Source organism: Phocoena phocoena, chromosome 2, assembly GCF_963924675.1.
Source record: "Phocoena phocoena chromosome 2, mPhoPho1.1, whole genome shotgun sequence".
In the NCBI taxonomy this organism is placed as follows: Eukaryota; Metazoa; Chordata; class Mammalia; order Artiodactyla; family Phocoenidae; genus Phocoena; species Phocoena phocoena.
In genome coordinates this window covers 103,524,282-103,543,344 of record NC_089220.1, presented here as the reverse complement: position 1 = coordinate 103,543,344, position 19,063 = coordinate 103,524,282, and the positions used below count along the sequence as shown (strand labels likewise).

Genomic DNA, 19,063 nt, shown 5'->3' with positions numbered 1-19,063 from the left:
GCTATGAATATAGGGATGCATGTATCTTTTTGAATTATAGTTTTGTCTGGATATGTGCCCAGAAGTGGGATTGCTGGCTGATATGGTAATTCTATTTTTAGTTTTCTGAGAAACCTCTCTACTGTTTTCTTTCTTTCTTTTTTTTAATATTTCTTTCTTTATTTATTTTGGCTGCGCTGAGTCTTAGTTGTGGTACGTGGGATCTTCATTGCGGCATGTGGAATCTTTTAGTTGCAGCATGTGGACTCTTAGTTGCAGCATGCGAACTCTTAGCTGCAGCATGCATGCAGGATCTAGTTCCCTGACCAGGGATCGAACCTGGGCCCCCCCACACATTGGGGGCTCAGAGTCTTACCCACTGGATCACCAGGGAAGTCCCTCCCTACTGTTTTCCACAGTGGCTGCACCAACTTAACATTCCCACCAGCAGTGTAGGAGGGTTCCCTTTTTTCCACACCCTCTCCAGCATTTGTTGTTTGCAGATTTTTTAAAGATGGCCTTTCTGACCAATGTGGGTGGTACCTCATTGTAGTTTTGATTTGCATTTCTCTTATAATTAGCAGTGTTGTCCATCTTTTCATGTGCCTATTGGCCATCTATATTTCTTCTTTGGAGAAATGTTTATTTAGGTCTTCTGCCCATTTTTGGATTGGCTTGTTTGTTTTTTTGTTGTTGAGTTGTATGAGCTGTTTGTATATTTTGGAAATTAGGCCCTTGTTGGTCACATTGTTTGCAAATATTTTCTCCCATTCCGTATGTTGTCTTTTCATTATGTTCATGGTTTCCTTTGCTGTGCAAAAGTTTGTAGGTTTGATTAGGTCCCATTTGTTTATATTGTTTTTATTGCTATTGCCTTGGGAGACTGACCTAAGAAAACATTGGTACAATTTATGTCAGAGAATGTTTTGCCTATGTTCTCTTCTAGGAATAAACTCTCCCTTTTTAATCTATATTTAACTTTAAATCAATTTTACTGAGGTAAAATTTACGTACAATAAGAATCGATTTTAAGTGCATGTCAGTGAGTCTTCCTGTGTAACCGTGACGCCAGCCATGATATGGAGTATTTCTTTCTCTTTTCTTATAATTTTTTATTTTTTAAATGTATTTTATTACTATTTTTTTAAATTTTATTTATTTTTGGCTGTGTTGGGTCTTTGTTGCGGCAAGCGGGGGCTTCTCTCGTTGCGGAGCACAGGCTCTTGGCACGTGGGCTTCAGTAGTTGCAGCACGCGGGCCCTAGAGCACGTGGGCTTCAGTAGTTATGGCACGTGGGCTGTAGGGTGCTTGGGCTTCAGTAGTTGTGGTGCACGGACTCAGTAGTTGTGGCTCGCGGGCTCTAAAGCACAGGCTCGGTAGTTGTGGCACACGGGCTTAGTTCCTCCGCATCACGTGGGGTCTTCCCAGACCGGGGATCAAACCCATACACCCCTGCATTGGCAGGTGTATTCTTAACCACTGTGCCACCAGGGAAGTCCCGATATGGAGTATTTCTATCACACTAAAAAGATCTCTGTGCCTCTTTCCATCCATGGCCCTAGGAAACAACCGATTTGCTTTCTGTCACCATAGATTAGATTTGCCTTTTCTGGAGTTTTATAAAAATTGAATCACACACAGTGTATTCTTTTGTGTCTGACTTCTTTCAGTCAGCATTTTTGAGATTCATCCACATTGATGCAAGTATCCATAATGTATTCCTTTTTGTTTTATTGTATGGTTATACCAAAATTGGTTTACCAGTTCAACTGTTGATGGGCAGTTGTGTTATTTCCAGTTTGGGGCAATTTTGAATAAAGCTATTAAGAACATTCTTGTACAAGATTTTGGGGGGGCATATATTTGCATTTTCTTGGGTATATAACTAGGTATAGTATTTATAGATCATCTGGCAAGTGTACAAAGTTAAATTTTATTAGAAACTGCCAAGCTGTCTTCCATAGTGGATGTACTACTTTATACTCCCGCCAATAGTGAATGTATAAGAGTTCCAGTTGTTCTACACTTTAGCTAAAACTTAACATTGTTGATCTTTTTAAATTTTAGCCAACCTATGGTGTGTAGTAGTGTCTCATTATGGCTTTAGTTTGCATATCCCCAGAGAGCAGTGATGTTTGAACATCTTTTTTGTGTTTTTATTGGCTTTTGTGAAATGTCTGTTAACATCTTTTGCTAATTTTATTGGTTTTTATTTTTATTGATTTTTGAAAGTTCTTTATATATTCTGAATACAAGCCTGTTTTTTATATGTGTGTGTGTGTGTGTGTATAGTTTTCTCCCAGTTTGTGACATGCTTTTTAATTTTTTTAATAGTCTCTCAAAAACAGAATTTTAATTTTAATGAAGTCTAATTTTTGCAAGTGTTTTATGGTTGGTGCTTGTATGTGTTCTAGCATAGAAATATTTGCCAACCCCAAGTGGTTCTTATCCGAGGTCACTTTTACTCCTTTACCCTTGTGCCCACTCCCCACGCAGGGGACTTCAGCAGTGTCTGGAGATACTTTTGATTGTCACAGCTGGCAGAGAATTACTCGTATCTAGTGACTAAAGGCCAGGGTTGCTGTTAAACATCCTACAATGTATATAACATCCCCCACAGCAAAGAATTATGGAGCTTCAAATGTCAGTAGTGCTTGTGTTGAGAAACCCTGATCTAGAGGTTTTATAGTTTTAACTTTTATGTGAATGTGTGTATGTTAATTTCAAGTTATTTTTTTGTGTAAGATGTGAGGTTTGAGTCAAAGTTAATTTTCCTTTCATCTGGATATCTCGTTGTTCAAGCACAGTGATTCTCTACTGAGAGTGATTTTGCCTCCTACCAGACACATGGTAATGTCTAGAAATATTTTGGGTTCTCATAACCGAGGAAGGAGTGCTTCTGGCATCTAGTGGGTAGAGCCAAGAATGTTGTTAAATATCCTGCAATGTAAAGGTTGCCCCCCCAACACAAAGAATTATCTGGTCTAAAACGTCAGTAGTGCCAATGTTGAGAAATCGTTTTGCGCTATTGGTTGAAAAAGCTATTTTTTCTCCTCATTAAATTGCCTTTTCACCAATGATGTGTGGGTCAATTTCATGACTCTAATCTGTTTCATTAATCTATATCTCTATCTTTATGCCAATACCACCATGTCTTGTAGTGGAAGACTACAAGAAACCATCTGGTAGAAATCCTACAACTTGGTGCTTTTTTAAAATTGTTTTGGCTTTTATTGGTTCTTTGCATTTCCATGAAAACTTTGGAATCAGCTTGTCAATTTCTAGAAAAAGACTACTTTGGAATCAAAATTTCTAAAAGAAAACTAAGTGGGACTTTAATTGGGATTGCTTTGAATCTATAGAACTTATATTAAAGTTCTGTAGATTCTATAGAACTATAGAAATAATTTTTAATTATGGAAACAAATACCTCTTAAAATCATGTTTAGCTAGAGTGCCTTTTTAAATAAGATCTGACCATCTCTTGCCTATTAATTAAAAAGTTGAGTCATTTACATTCATTGTGATAATTTATGTATATAAACCTGTTTATGATTTCTATTTGTCTTTTTCTAAACTTCTTTCTTTGACTTCTTTTGAGGAGATTGACTTTTTCCCCCTTCTTTTTTCCCTCTCTACTGATTGGAATTTGTACATTTTTGATGTTCTTCTTAGTGGTTACTCTTGAATTTTCACAATGAATTTTTTCCTTATTGAATTACCTCGTCACCATTGACCTATGGGTAAATTTCTCAACTCTATTTAGTTCTATTAACCTATACATCTACAGAGACCATAGAGCATTTTGACTTTCATCACATCCCTCCTCACTGATATTATTGTTTTGATGCTGTCTCTTTTTTAAACCTACGTAGGTTTAAAAACCTAGGTTTTTAAAGGTAAAAAAACCTAGGTACATTATTATTTTATATGAACAATGTTTGTCTTCATTTATCTACAAATTTGGATCTTTTTTCTTTCCATCTCCTCTTTTCAAATCTACATTCTGAAATCCTCATTTTTCCTGAAATGTTGTATGTTCTAGATGTTCCTTTGGTGAAGGTCTCTTGGTAATGAACAATCTTCTTTGTTACCTGGAAATATTTTTATTTTGTTCTCATTCTAATAAGATAGTTTTGCTCCATACGTAGTTCTAAGTCGACAGTTTGTTTTATTTCTCAGCGTTTGATAATATAATTCTACTTTTTCTGGCTCACGTATTATTATTGAAAAGTGTATTGTTTGTTTAATAGTCATTTCTTTTAGGGAATCTGCCTTTTCTTTCTGACCACTCTTAATTTTTGGTGTATTACAGTTTCATTACAATGTACTTTATTAGAATAAAATTCTACTTGTTTCATTGTGTGTCTTGTATCTGTAGATTCAAATCCATCATCAGTTCTTGAAAATTCTCAGCCATTTTCAATTATTGCTTCTTTTTTGTTTTCACAACTCTCTCTCTGGAATTCCCAAACGTCCTAGGTTTCAGTCTGTCTTCCATTTCTCTTTTTTTTTTTTTTTTTGCGGTACGCGGGCCTGTCACTGTTGCGGCCCCTCCTGTTGCGGAGCACAGGCTCCGGACGCGCAGGCTCAGCGGCCATGGCTCACGGGCCTAGTGACTCTGCAGCATGTGGGATCTTCCCGGACTGGGGCACAAACCTGTGTCCCCTGCATCGGCAGGCAGACTCTCAACCACTGCGCCACCAGGGAGGCCCCTCTCTTTTTTTGGTGTGGTAAAATATATATAACATAAAATTTACTATTTTAACCATTTTTAAGGATAGTTCAATGGCATTAAATACTTGCGCACTGTTGTAAGTGGATTTTCATCATCCATTCACAAACTTTTCCATTGTCCCAAACTGAAACTCTGTATTCATTAAATAATAACTCATCATTCCCTCTTCCCCCAGTCCCTGACAACCACTGTTCTATGTTTTATTTCTATGAATTTAACTTCACTAGGTATTTTATATAAGTGGAGTCATTTCAATATTTGTCCTTTTGTGATTGGCTTATTTTACTTAGCATAATGTCTTCAAGATTCACCCATGTTATAGCATGTGTCAATATCCTTCCCTTTTTTAAAAACAATTTTTAATTATGGTAATATACACATAACATAAAATTTACTGTCTTAACCATTTTTATTATTTTCTTAATAGATTTTATTTACTTATTTATTATTTATTTATTTATGGCTGCATTGGGTCTTTATTGCTGCGCATGGGCTTTCTCTAGTTGTGGCTAGCGGGGGCTACTCTTTGTTGTGGTGTGCGGGCTTCTCATTGTGATGGCTTCTCTTTTTGCAGACCACGGGTTCTAGGCACGTGGGCTTCTGTAGTTGTGGCTCACAGGCTTTAGAACACAGGCTCAGTAGTTGTGGTGCACAGGCTTAGTTGTTCCGTGGCGTGAGGAACTTACTGGACCAGGGATCAAACCTGCATTGGCAGGTGGATTCTTAACCACTGCACCACAAGGGAAGCCCCTTAACCTTTTTTTTTTTTTTTTTTTTTTTTTTTTTGCGGTATGCGGACCTCTCACTGCTGTGGCCTCTCCCATCACGGAACACAGGCTCCGGACGCGCAGGCTCAGCGGCCATGGCTCACGGGCCCAGCCGCTCTGCGGCATGTGAGATCTTCCCGGACCGGGGCATGAACCCATGTCTCCTGCATCGGCAGGTGGACTCTCAACCACTGCGCCACCCTTAAGGGGAGTTTTATGGAGATTTCATTTAGTGGGCATGCTTGATTAAATCATTGGCTGCTGGTGATTAGCTATCTATGGGCCTTTTGTCATCTAATTAGCATAAAAAAGACATTCTTATAACTTAGGGGATTCCAAGAATTTTAGGAGCTGTGTGTCAGGAACCAGGGACTAACAGGAAATATTTATTTATTATTGTGCCACTCACCATGCTACTTTCTGTGTCTGAATTTGTCTATTGTAGGTACCCCCATATAAGTGGAATCATATAGTATTTGTCTTTTTGTGACTTGCTTATTTTACTTAGCATAATGTCTTCAAGATTCATACATGTTCTAGCATGTGGCATAATTTCCTTCCTTTTTAAGGCTGAATATTCCATTGTATGTATATGGACATTTTGTTAATCCATTCTTCCATTGATGGACATTTGGTTTGCTTCCACCTTTTGGCTGTTGTGAACATGGTTGTACAGATATCTGTTCAAATCTCTGCTTTTCAAGCCTTAAATGTAGGGCTCTCCTGTTCAGCTCCCTACCTGATCTTAGAACTGGTTGAGGCATTTGCCCTCAAACCACTTCACCTTTCATGGGTTTTCTTACTGCTCACAGCTCCTGTTTCTCCTCATTCTAGATGTTTGGCGTTTATTTATTTATTTATGGTCCTTGGAGAGTCTCCTCGCTTTTACCAAGCCCAGCAATGCATGAAAATTGTTAGTTGTAATTTATCCAGCATCTCATGTGGTTTGGATAGGAGTGTTCTTCAAGGTACCTACTTTACCATATTGCCAGAAGGCAGTATCTGTTAAATTTTAAGCTTCAAACATGTATGAAAACATATTATATTTTCTCTTTCTGGAGCATAGTTATTTTCATCTTTCTTTGTAAATGATAAATGTGTTTTTGGTGTTTTTAACTTTCAAGATACTTTGAATGTTAAATAACATTCGGGAGTGGGTGATGATGGGGAACAGCCTGAATCTCTTAACCTCCTTTGTTCACTCTTAGCAGTTTTTCAAACATAAGTAAATTACTAATTAAAATTTTTAATTAAATATATTAAATAATGATCCTTTAGTTACTTAATATCTACCAGTTGTGAAATACCTTTAATACTATGTAGTGTATCTGAGTATAGGTATAAAGCTGTCTTAGATTTTCTCTTGAATTTTTCTCTTGCCATAATTACTGAGTTAAGTGAAACTCACTTAAAAAGCACTGTAACATCTAGCATAGTTTTACCAAGAAAGATGTGCTGATAAATATCTAATCAGAGTAGTCTATATGTCACATAGTTCTTATATATTGCTTTCCTTTGCATGTTTAGATTTTTGTAATGACTTCTATAGGATAGGAATATTAGGGGTGAAAGTTGACTAATATTATAAATGAGGAGCAAAGATATTATGCAGATCCGAGTTTGCGGTTTCCTAGGGTTTTTAAGAGCAAACAGAACTTCTTCATATTAACCTATATCTGCCTTAATTGCAAGTAATATCCTGATTAAATATCAAGGTCATTATTGAAAAGCATAGAATTGAGGGGGGAAATGTGAAAGATAATAGAGAGTGAGGATTAAAGAAAGAAGAGGATATGAAACTATAGATAAAAAGATGTACTGGAGTAATGTTATTGATTTGTAGCTTGACACACTTTATAAATATCTGAAGGGAAAGAGGGTGTAAGATATAAAAATATGCTTATTGGGGCTTCCCTGGTGGTGCAGTCGTTGAGAGTCCGCCTGCCAATGCAGGGGTCTTGGGTTTGTGCCCCGGTCCAGGAAGATCCCACATGCCGCGGAGCGGCTGGGCCCGTGAGCCATGGCCGCTGAGCCTGTGTGTCCAGAGCCTGTGCTCCGCAACGGGAGAGGCCACAACAGCGAGAGGCCCACGTACCAAAAAAAAAAAAAAAAAAATATATATATATATATATATATATATATATGTATATATATGTGTGTGTATATATATATATATATATATATATATATATATGCTTATTGCTAAAAGCTTTTGTGATAAAAACTATATTCTAAAAGGTTCAGATTAAGGTTCATTGAAAGAAGAAAAGAAAACACATACATTTGGCCCTCCATATCCGTGGGTTCTACATCAGGGGATATGGAGGGCTGACGGTACTATACCATTTCAAATAAGGGATTTGAGCATCCTTGGATTTTGGTATCCATGGGGGATTCCAGAGATGCGAGGGACAACTGTATCTTAGAAGATAATGTAGTATGTATGGTTTTATAACTCCCCTACCCCTTCCAAAACTGCTGTGCTTCTTTGAGTTATTTACATGTTATCACATGCTTGGGTGAAACTGTGAATTTTTCTTCCTCATTACATTTCCTGGTAAGTCATTAATATTTTGAGAACGTTTTGGAGAGAAGAAAATACTAAATACTCCATCATTTGAAGTAGTTATAAAATTTCTCATTTATTTTTTAGATTGAAGGTTAGAATGACCTGTAAGATAACTACTTCATTAATTCATTGTGCTTGGGGATCTTTTTAGGGTATTAAACTTACTTATTTCTAATCATTCATGTAACCGCTTTTATTCCCATAAAGTGTGTTAAAATTTTCACGTGGCTTTATTTCTTTGACAGTTTCTTAAATAGCAGAGAAAATATGATGTGTCTTCTCTAACTTTAAATTTTAATACAATTGCTAATTTTAGTATTATTAAACATCAATGTTTTAAGAAATTAGGTTAAAAAGAATTGTTACGAAAAATAAGAGTTTAAATCAAGTAAGGAATATACAGTGTGCCTGGATTGTTAGAAGTTCGGTTAATGAAATGAGGCTCATATTTGAAATGAATGATTATTTAGTCACATGTGACTAAGTTATTTTTGTTGCATTATTAGAGAAGTACAAAAAAATGAATTTCTCTTAATTTTTATTTTTTAGCAAATTTTAAAAGCTTGTATTGAACAAGTGAAAAAGTATCCAGAATTCTATACTCTCCATGAAGTCACCAGCTTAATGGGATTCTTCCCATTCAGAATAGAGATGGGATTAAAGTTAGAAAAAACTCTTCTTGCATTGGTAAGGTTTACCATAAGAAAATAAAAGTAAACTTATTTTTGTCTGAAATATCATCTGTATTTCACACAGAAGCATAATTTAGACATATTTCAGTATTTATGTTTAAATTTTGAGCAGTAACGAGATATACTTTTTAAAATACGCAATACAAATGTGTCCCCTTTTAATGTATGACTACCATTACTTGATGTTTTTAAAAATATCACTACTGGGACTTCCCTGGTGGTCCAGTGGTTAAGACTCTGCACTCCCAGTGCAGGGGGCCTGGGTTCAATCCCTGGTCAGGGAACCAAACCCCACATGCCACAACGAAGATCCCAGGTGCCACCAGCTAAGACCTGGTGCAGCCAAATAAATAAATAAATATTTAAAGAAAAAATAAAAAGTTAAAAAAAATATCACTACCAACTTTATTTCTTGATTTTCTTTTCTTAGTTTCCATCTCTTTTATGTTTCTGAATACAAGCAGAAAGCTCCTTTTCTTTTAAGGGGATTTTACTCAATATCATGTTGGAAGTAGGTGTGTGTAAAGAAGATATTTTAGAGTTTCTCTTATACCCTGCTCTGACTTGTACTTCATACAATGAGAGGTTAGATTTTAAAATGACAGTGAAGATTTCATGGCACCCTTATCTTGGACCCTTTTTTTAAAAAAAAACCTATATGGGGGACTTCCCTGGTGGTACAATGGTTAAGAATCCACCTTCCAATGCAGGGGACTCAGATTTGATCCCTGGTCGGGGAACTGAGATCCCACATGCCGCAGGGCATCTGAGCCCACGTGCTGCAACTACAGGGCCCATGCACCCCAACTATAGAGCCCACGCGCTCTTTAGCCCGCGCGCCACAACTAGAGAGCCTGTGCACCACAACGAAAGATCCCACGTGACCTAGCTAAGACCCAATGCAACCATAAATAAATAAATAAATAAAATCTTTAAAAAACAACTATATGGTGGTTGTCAAGTAAAAACATTAAGGTCTTGTCTTAAGACGGCTCTAAATTTGATATTTGCATTTAGTACAATGAAGAATTTTAAGTTATAAGTTTCATATGATGAAAAGATACTTCAGGGAAAAAATACATCAAGATTTCTGCAATAAAACATTCATTTTTTTTTCTTATTTAGGGCAGTGTAAAATATGTGAAAACAGTATTTCCCTCAATGCCTGCAAAGTTGCAGCTGTCGAAAGATATACCTACCACTGAAACACCAGAACAAACAGCTGCAGCTATGCATTATGTAAGTAGTAAAGTGGTTTTGGATCTTCCTAAGCAATCTTCTGTACCTCATAAAGTACATGTAACCTGGTTGTTCTAAAGTACCCTTCCTGAATTTCTCCCTTCTTTTCATTATTTAATCAAAGAAGTTTCTAATAAGTGTAATCAAGTAACAAGTTTCATGTTGTTTTTCAGGACATTAGTAAAGACCCAAATGCAGAGAAGCTTGTTGCAAGATATCACCCTCAGATAGCTCTAACTAGTCAAGCATTATTTACCTTATTAAATAATCATGGACCAAGCTACAAGGAACAGTGGGAAATTCCAGTGTGTATTCAAGTAATACCTGCCACAGGTTTGTGATTTGCCATGTCAAGTGACACTCTCAAAAGAGGAGTTGAAACAGTTCTATTTCAGCTGTCTGATTATAGTGGTCATTTGTCAAATACAAAAAGCTAAGTTTTGATTTAAGGAGGATGTAAATTTGACAATTACATGCAGTAGAAGAACTTTTTAATATATAGTGCTAAGTATACAATTGACACTCATAAATGAGTTATTAGATTTACAGGACCTGTATGCATGCTGGGTGTGTGAGAAGTAGAGAAAAAATTATAGTTTAGGGTGGCCAAAGATACATGAAATGGTGAGGTTCTTCTGTCTTTCACTGAAATAAAAGGAATGCGATACTTTATTAGACAGCCTCAAATGGGTTAGTTTCCAGGGTTTATTTACTTACCTATTATTGGAATTCAGATTTAAATAAGTCTATACTTATAAGATAGTCTCTCTCTTAACAGTAAAATATTTACACATAAATTCTGTACCAAATATTATTCCCCTTCTATTTTTGTTCATATTTAATAATTTTCTCATATCTTTTAGAATTAATATTCTTGTATGTAATAACATAATTGGAGTAAATGAAGGACTATGTCTAAAAACAAAACTACAAATTAGAGTTAAATGTAATATATTCTCTGTGGTAAACATTTTATCACTTTTTGAAAGTATAACCCAAGAGGAACCGAGTAATAATGACAGTAAAAGTATAACAATAAAAAACAGAAAATCTTTTTTTAAATTGTTAGAAAAAGAACATATTTTTCTTGCCAGTAAGAGTCTCTTGCCCTTAGATCTCTAAGGGACTTTAAAAATCTTTTCATTCAAGGCACATGTATGGGACATGTGCTTCCAGTTTCTATCCTGTGTCTCTTTGTTTAGTAATTCTTCTGTTATACATCCTGGTTTTTTTTTTTTTTAATATGACTACTATTAACTAATCACTTCCATTCTTTTTCTGTGTTAAGGTTCAAAACCAGTTAAAGTAATTTATATTAATTCACCACTTCCCCAAAAGAAAATGACAATGAGAGAGAGAAATCAAATCTTCCATGAAGTTCCCTTAAAATGCATGATGTCCAAAAACACAACTGTTCCAGTCTCTGCAGTATTTATGGACAAACCAGAAGATTATATATCTGAAATGGAAGTATGTAATGCTTTCTTTTCTTTTCCTTAAGAGAATGTACTTGTTTATCCTTTTGAAGAATCACATTTTATTGCAAGTCTCTAAATCTGGTAGTTAAAAATACAGACTTTAGATTGAAACTTAAAATTGAACCCCACGTGGATCTAGACTTTAGACAACTAATTTAACCTCCTTCAGCCTCAGTTTTCTTCTTTTATAAAAGAAAGATGATAATACCTACTTCATAAAATTGCTGTCAGGATTAAGTTTGATATTTATACGTAAGATGCTGAGCACAGTCTTTAGTACGTATGTACTAAAAATTCAGTCAGTAATGGTGATCATAGTGGTGATGGTTTTATTTAATTAGTCTCATTTGTATTCAAGAGTTTTTAAGTATGAAAAGGAACAGATGAGTTTGACTGGGGCAACAAGAATTTGCCGGATTGTTAATCCTTTTTAGTGTATGCTTATTATCTGCGTGACCGTAGGCAAACTACATAATCTCTTTGTGTCTAGTTTGCTCTGTCTGTAAGATGGGTATCATGATAACCTAACTCATAGAATTCTTGGGGATTAAATGAGTTAATACACCTAAAGCATTTAGAACAATGCTTGGTGCTCCATAAATACTAGCTTTTATTATTTTGTGTATTTTGAGATATTTTCCCATGATTATTAGAGCAAGGCATTCTGTTTATACAAAACTTTATTCATCCATTCCACAAATATTTATTGAGCAGATACTGTTCCATGCACTGAGGATACAGCAGTAAATAAAGATGAAGTCTCTTTTCTTTCAGAACTTACATTAGTTTCAGAGGGCACAGATAATTAAAACAGTATCAAAAAAGCACACATTGATAAATGCTATGCAGAAAAATGAAATAGGTTAAGGGGAAAGAGATGGGAATGGGATTCATGATCAGGAAGGCTTTTCCAAGGACAGGAAATTTGAACAGGGACTTGAATAAAGTGAGAGAGCAAACAAAATTAGAAAATAAAATAGAAAATTTTTTTCTCATTTACATATAAGAGCTCATACTATTTTAAGAATATTGGCCTTTTGTCTTTCATATTTATTTTTTTTTGGTTTGCCATTTGCCTTTCAGTATTTTTATGATGTGTATGTCATAAAGCACTTCCAACTTAAGTTTTTTGGAGTTATTTTTGTTTTGTTTTACATTTTTAAATCTATCTAAAATTTATATTGGTATGAGGTGAATGTCAGTAAGTAACAAGTGCTATGAAGAAACATGAAGTAGGTTAAGAGGGATGAAAAGTGACGGAGTAACTTCTTTCAGTAATGGCAGACCGAGTAATTTGGGCCTTCCATTACCGATGACAACTAAAAAAAGCTGGACATATTATATAAGTTTATTTCTTAGAATCATCAAAGACCTAACAAGATAGGGGGTACTACCTGAGGGCTGAGATACTAAAGAGCAGAATCCAGGTTGGTAAGCCTGTCACTTAGGGTAGTTTTTGCCCTGAATGGTATTTGCCAGTTCTGAAGAGGCAACAGAGAATGTGCTTTTGGCAGCATCACAGGACTAGGAGGACAAAAGTCAGAGTTCAGTTTTCCACCATGAGCTTGGACCCTGCAGGGCTATACCCCAGGAGTAAGAGTGAACAAGAAATAAATCAGCTTTCTTGTAGATTGTATTCTGGGTTTTCAGGCCTTGAACTTGGATTCAGATGTTTTTGGATTGCTAGTGTCTCTAGATACCTAGCAAAAGCAAGTGACAATACTTCTTAGAGGAACAGAATGTCATTTTGAGCCTCAAATTATTTCTACAAACAAGTTTTTAAATATAGCATCTGGAAAACATTTAAAGATAACTAGACACTGGAGGAGTAAATAAAAATTAAGTTTCTTTTCATGTACTGGATACTCTGAGCAACAACCATCACAAACAATGACCAAAGAAATAGACTCACAGAAATGGATCCTAGAATTATCAGTCACAAACTGTGAGCCAGCTCTGCTTAATTATACAGCATGCAAGAAAATTAAAGCCATGTTTTAATTGGAAGGAATATGCCTTGCAATGCAGGGGACGCGGGTTAGATCCGTGGTAGGGGAACTAAGATCCCACATGCCGTGGGACAACTAAGGCCGTGCGCCACAACTACTGAGCTCGTGCGCCTCAACCAGAGAGCCCACGTGCTGCAAACTAGAGCTCACTTGCTTGGAGCCCGTGCATCACAACTACAGAGCCCACATGCCCTGGATCCTGCACGCTACAGCTAGAGGGAGAAAACCCGCATGCTACAACTAGAGAGAAGCCCACACGCCGCAACTAGAGAGAAGCCCGTGTGCTACAACGAAGACCCAGTGCAGCCAAATAAATAAATAAATATTTATTTATTTTTTTAAAAAAAGTACAGTTAAGAATTCTGTAAAGGGGATTATTAGCACATTAGATAAAACTGATAAGAGAATTAATAAACTGGAAGATGGGTCTGAAATGACTATAATGAAACAGGCAACAAAAAGAAAATATGGAGAGTAGGGCAAGAGGTATAGAGAATGTAGTGAGAATGTCTAACATTTGTGTACTTGCACCCAAAAGAGAGGTGTACAAGAGGTAATGGGACCAAACCATACTTGGAGACAAAGAAAAACTCTTAAAAGCCACCAGAGAAACAAAAGGCACATTAGCTATAAAGGACTGAGAGTTAGACTGGCAGGTAACTTCTCAACAACAACGATGGAAGCCAGAAGACACTGGGACAATATATTCTCCTGAGAGAAAATAACCCTCTTACTAAAATTCTCTAACCAGTGAAATATCCTTAAGTAATAAAAAATTAAGAAAAGATATTTTCAGATAAAAGCTGAGTTTGCTACTAGCAGACCTCCTCTAATGGATGTTCTTCAGGCACAAGGAGAATAATCCCAGATGGCAAAAGGATGGTGAAAGATGCAAGAATGAATAAGAATAACAAAAGTGAAAATAATGTGGATGGGCTCTAATTTGTAGGTGAGTGCAGGGGCACTTGGGAACTTAAATAGTTCTGAGATGACCTGGGTCCTAAGAACTCTAGAAACTAACCAGCCAAAGTTCCTTCCAAGACAAAAGCCTTGGCTCAGGAAAATTCACCAGTGGTAAAGTTCATATTGAGCAGAGCAAGGACATTAAAGATAAAGGAAAAATAAGTTTTCAGATAATTGTGGGAGAGGGAAATAGAGAAAGCAGATATCAGAATGTACTAAAGATTTTATATGAACACACAAACACATGCAAACCTACATGCATACATACATACATCATGGTAACAGTGAAGCATGAGCTTAGAGCCGTGAAGCTAAGAAAGCTATCCTGGCACACTCTCACACAGGATTGTCCTCCTGCAGAAGCAGGTGTGCCCATCTCAAACATGAGAAACAGAAGAGGATTGTTGATGGAAATTCTTACAAAGTTATTAGAGGAAGAAAAGATAATTGCTGTAACATTTTTACAGTCAAATGAAGAGAGATGTACCCACAGAACAGATGAAAACTAATGTGTTCATCCTTTGCCCTAGAAACCTCACTTCTAGAAATGTAGCTCAGAAGTACACTAGGAAAAGAATAAAATATTTGTGCAGGGTATTCACCGCAACTATAGGTATTCATTAGAAACAGTCATCATGTCCCTTAATAGGGTATTTATTAAATAAACTGTACATCTTCAATAGCATACTATGCAACTATTACAGGCATACCTTGTTTTATCGTACATTGCTTTATTGCACTTCAAAGATGCTGCGTTTTTTACAAATGGAAGGCTTGTGGTAACCCTGCATCAAGCAAGTCCATCATCATCCTTTTTCCAACAGCATTTGCTCACTTCATGTCACTGTGTCACATTTTGGTAATTCTTGCAGTATTTCAGACTTAGTCATATTTGTTAATGGTGATCTGTGATCATTGATTTTTTTTTTTTTTTTTTGCCGTACGCGGGCCTCTCACTGTTGTGGCCTCTCCCTTTGCGGAGCACAGGCTCCGGACGCGCAGGCTCAGCGGCCGTGGCTCACGGGCCCAGCCACTCTGCGGCATGCGGGATCCTCCCAGACCAGGGCACGAACCCGTGTCCCCTGCATTGGCAGGCGGACTCTCAACCACTGCGCCACCAGGGAAGCCCAATCATTGATTTTTTGATGTTACTATTACAACTTGCTGAAGGCTTAGATGATGGTTAGTGCTTTTTAGCAGTAAAGTATTTTTCTTAAGACATGTACATTTTTAAAGACATAATGCTATTGCACACTTAATAGACTATAGTGTAAACATATCTTTATATGTACTGGGAAACCAAAAAAATTTGTGTGACTCACTTTTTTGTACTATTTGCTTTATTGTCATGGTTTGGAACCAAATACACAATGTCTCCAAGGTATGCCTATAAAAAGAATAAGAAAGCTCTAGGTATGCAACTGTAGTGTGATATCCAAGATATACTGTTTAAGTGAAAATGGTCACTCAGAGAATTAAGTGTCTATACATCCTTAAAGATTTATATCCTAAGTTCAAAAAGAATTGCCAAATATCTTAAACTACATTTAGTAATCATATTATTAGTAATGATATTGCTGTTGTTATTTTGGACACATTAGATAGTATGATAAAGCAAATAAGTACTTATATTTATATTAGAAACCAAGCATTTTAGCATAAGAAATACAAATGCCAATCAAAGGACTTAGGTAAAAACCTTATAATAATATTGGAATTATATAAAAAAGATGCCAGTGCCAACTTGAAGGGTTTCCCATTGGCCAGAGTGTGTCAGTTTGACCATGACAAAGAATAACTGCAATGGATGGAAACATATGAAATAGTTAAAATCCATGAATTCATAATAATATCTTTTAAAAGAAGTATTAGTCACCTTTGGAGGGTGCTAGTGTATCAAGTCATTTTCTGAAAACTGATTTTTGAAAATTCAAGTATTTGTCTTACTTTTCCAGTACAAACTGTATTTCAGATAATGATGAAATACGACTGTTACCATTTTGCAGTTCCTAATGAAATAGTGAATCTAGGCAGTGATCATCATCAATGACTGCTAAAAGCATTAGAAGATTAACAACGAATTTTAATGGGTAGATTAGTTTGTTGACCCTTGATGAATCAACAGAACTGTTGTAATATCACAAGAAGAAAGATAAGCAGACGGCATTAGCCTCCTGATTGAAGTGGGAAGTACACAGTACCACATATAACATGTTCAGATTTTTTTAAATGTGCCTGAATCTGATCAAGCTACTAGATCATTTTAATAGGAAATGTAGGGGAAGAGTGTGTTAAATGATATCATGGGGATGCAAAATCCAGAATATGGAAAATTTTATAGGATAACTCATCTAGTTTCTTCTACAAATACCTGGTGGATATGGGAGTTGGCAGAGTATGGGGGAGAGGCATTTGAGAAATAAATTTGAGAGACATCACCCAAATGCAGTGTAGGGATCTTGGTTGGATCCTGATTCCAATAAACAATTGTAAAAAGAAATTGATCAGACTAGGAAATTTTAACAGTGATTAGATATTTCCAGCCATTAAGGAAGTGTTAATTTATTGATACAATTAATGTGTTTTACCGAAGAATCTTTTTATAACCACATACTAAAATATTTACAGATAAACTGCTGTTTTTATCCAAATTTGTCAGGGGTTGAGAACATTGTTTTTCAATTCATTAATTTTGGTTTTATATTTATGAAATTCCTTCATTTTATTATTGTGATTATATTATTCTTTTCCTGTTTCTTGAAAAGGCTATGAATGATGCTTCAGATTTTTAATGTCCAGTGTTCTCATTTTTATTGCTTTTTAAGTATTCTGTAATTATTTTAATTTCTTCTTTTATCCAATAATTTGGAGAGTTTTTAAATTTCCAAGTTCTTGGGTTTATTATTGTTTGTTTACTTTTTTCTTAATGATTCCTAATTTTATTTTCTTCTAAACAGAGAGTCAGACCTTAACAGATTCTGCTTTATACTATATTGATGTTTTCTTTGTGTATTAATTTATAGTCCATCTTTGGAAATGCCCCTTCGATCCTTGGGAGGGAAAAGGTATATCTTTGCAGTCTATATGTATGTTTTCAGTCATTCATGTATCTTTGTTTCAGTCATTAAATATTATTCATACTTTCTACATCTTATATTTACTAAGAGACAGTGTATCAATGACCAAGTACAGTTGTGTTTCTGTCAAATTTTCCTTTTATTTTTCAGTTTTGACAATTTTGATGTTGTTATTTGACATGTCACAGTTCATTATCTATTCATCATGGATTGCATCTTTTTCAACATAGGATTCCTTTTTCTATCTAATGCTTTTTGCATTGACTTCTCTCTAACACTTAATATTGCTAGTCCTTCTTTCTTTATTTCTTGGTGTCATGTCCCATTGTTTTGTTTTGAACCTTTTTGTGTAAAAATGCCTCATGTAAACAGAGTATAGTTTAATTTTATTTTTTGACTAAATATGGTAGTCTTTTTATTTTAGCAAGTGCTACCATTTGCTGAGAAACTGCTTACTATGTACAAGGACTATGCGAAGAAACTTTCTATATATAATTTCTCATTTAATCCTTAGAATAAACCCAAGAGGATAACCCTATTATCCCTATTTCAGAGATGAGGAAATTGAGTTTCAGAGAGGTAAAGTAATTTACCCAGGTAGACCTTTCTTACTCACTACCTGAGGCTGTCAGAATATTTTTCTCTCAAATCCTAAACTGTAATCCAATTCCATGGTATTTATCTAAAGTGCTCTGCCAGACTGAGGAGAGATGTTGCTACCTAGGGAGAAGATAATTTATTCCTGAATAAATTAGAACTGTCTGTAGTTCTTCTGTTACCCAAACAGTACATGAAAAACTATAACCTCAGTGGCTTCATGTCCCAGAATACAATAAAACCACTTCCTATCCATTTCTCCTCTTATTACTGAGAGGTGTTTTCCCTGAGTAGATGTATAAAGAAAGTCACTGATTGATGTGAGAGGCTGTTGACACTTCCCCAGTTGCATTAGAGAGCAGCTTCCTTACCGTGGCAAAGATGCTTTCCTCCTGGTCAGCTAAGTCTCTGCAAGACTGTATAAAGTGGGTATGAATGAAGATCTTTTGCCTTCCTATTTGGCCTAACATTTCTTCTTTGTGGTCCTGTCTGGTTTTTTTTTTTTTTGCGGTACGCGGGCCTCTCACTGTTGTGGCCTCTCCCGTTGCGGAGCACAGGCTCCGGACGCACAGGCTCAGCGGCCATAGCTCACGGGCCCAGCCGCTCCGCGGCATGTGGAATCTTCCCGGACTGGGGCCCGAACCCGTGTCCCCTGCATCGACAGGCGGACTCTCACCCACTGCGCCACCAGGGAAGCCCCTGTCTGTTTTTGATTAGTGGAAATACCTCTTGAGATGTGGTAGTTCACAAGTATTCCCCATTTCCTGTGGTATTGCAACTTGGCAATTTTTTCTGTGTTTCATCAACATTTCAATGGGAAGGTAATGTTAAATAAATTAGGTGCTAGTAGTTTGTCAAAGCAAGAACCTTTCAAAGCCATTAGACTTTTCTTTCTACTTTTAAAGAGTATGAACTATGTTTGTGATGGGACATTGATGGGTCAGGGGTGGCCTGG

The 19,063-nt window shown here is 36.1% G+C and overlaps 1 protein-coding gene across 1 annotated transcript in view; it reads left to right on the top strand.

Moving 5' to 3' along the window:
* Positions 1–19,063, top strand: part of ICE2 (interactor of little elongation complex ELL subunit 2) — a 65,344-nt gene that overhangs the window by 14,804 nt on the left and 31,477 nt on the right. Inside the window, exons 5-8 of the mRNA XM_065871480.1 lie at positions 8,603–8,740; positions 9,871–9,984; positions 10,158–10,317; positions 11,273–11,454. Of these exons, the coding sequence (XP_065727552.1) occupies positions 8,603–8,740; positions 9,871–9,984; positions 10,158–10,317; positions 11,273–11,454 (594 nt within the window). The remainder of the gene's footprint in view (positions 1–8,602; positions 8,741–9,870; positions 9,985–10,157; positions 10,318–11,272; positions 11,455–19,063) is intronic.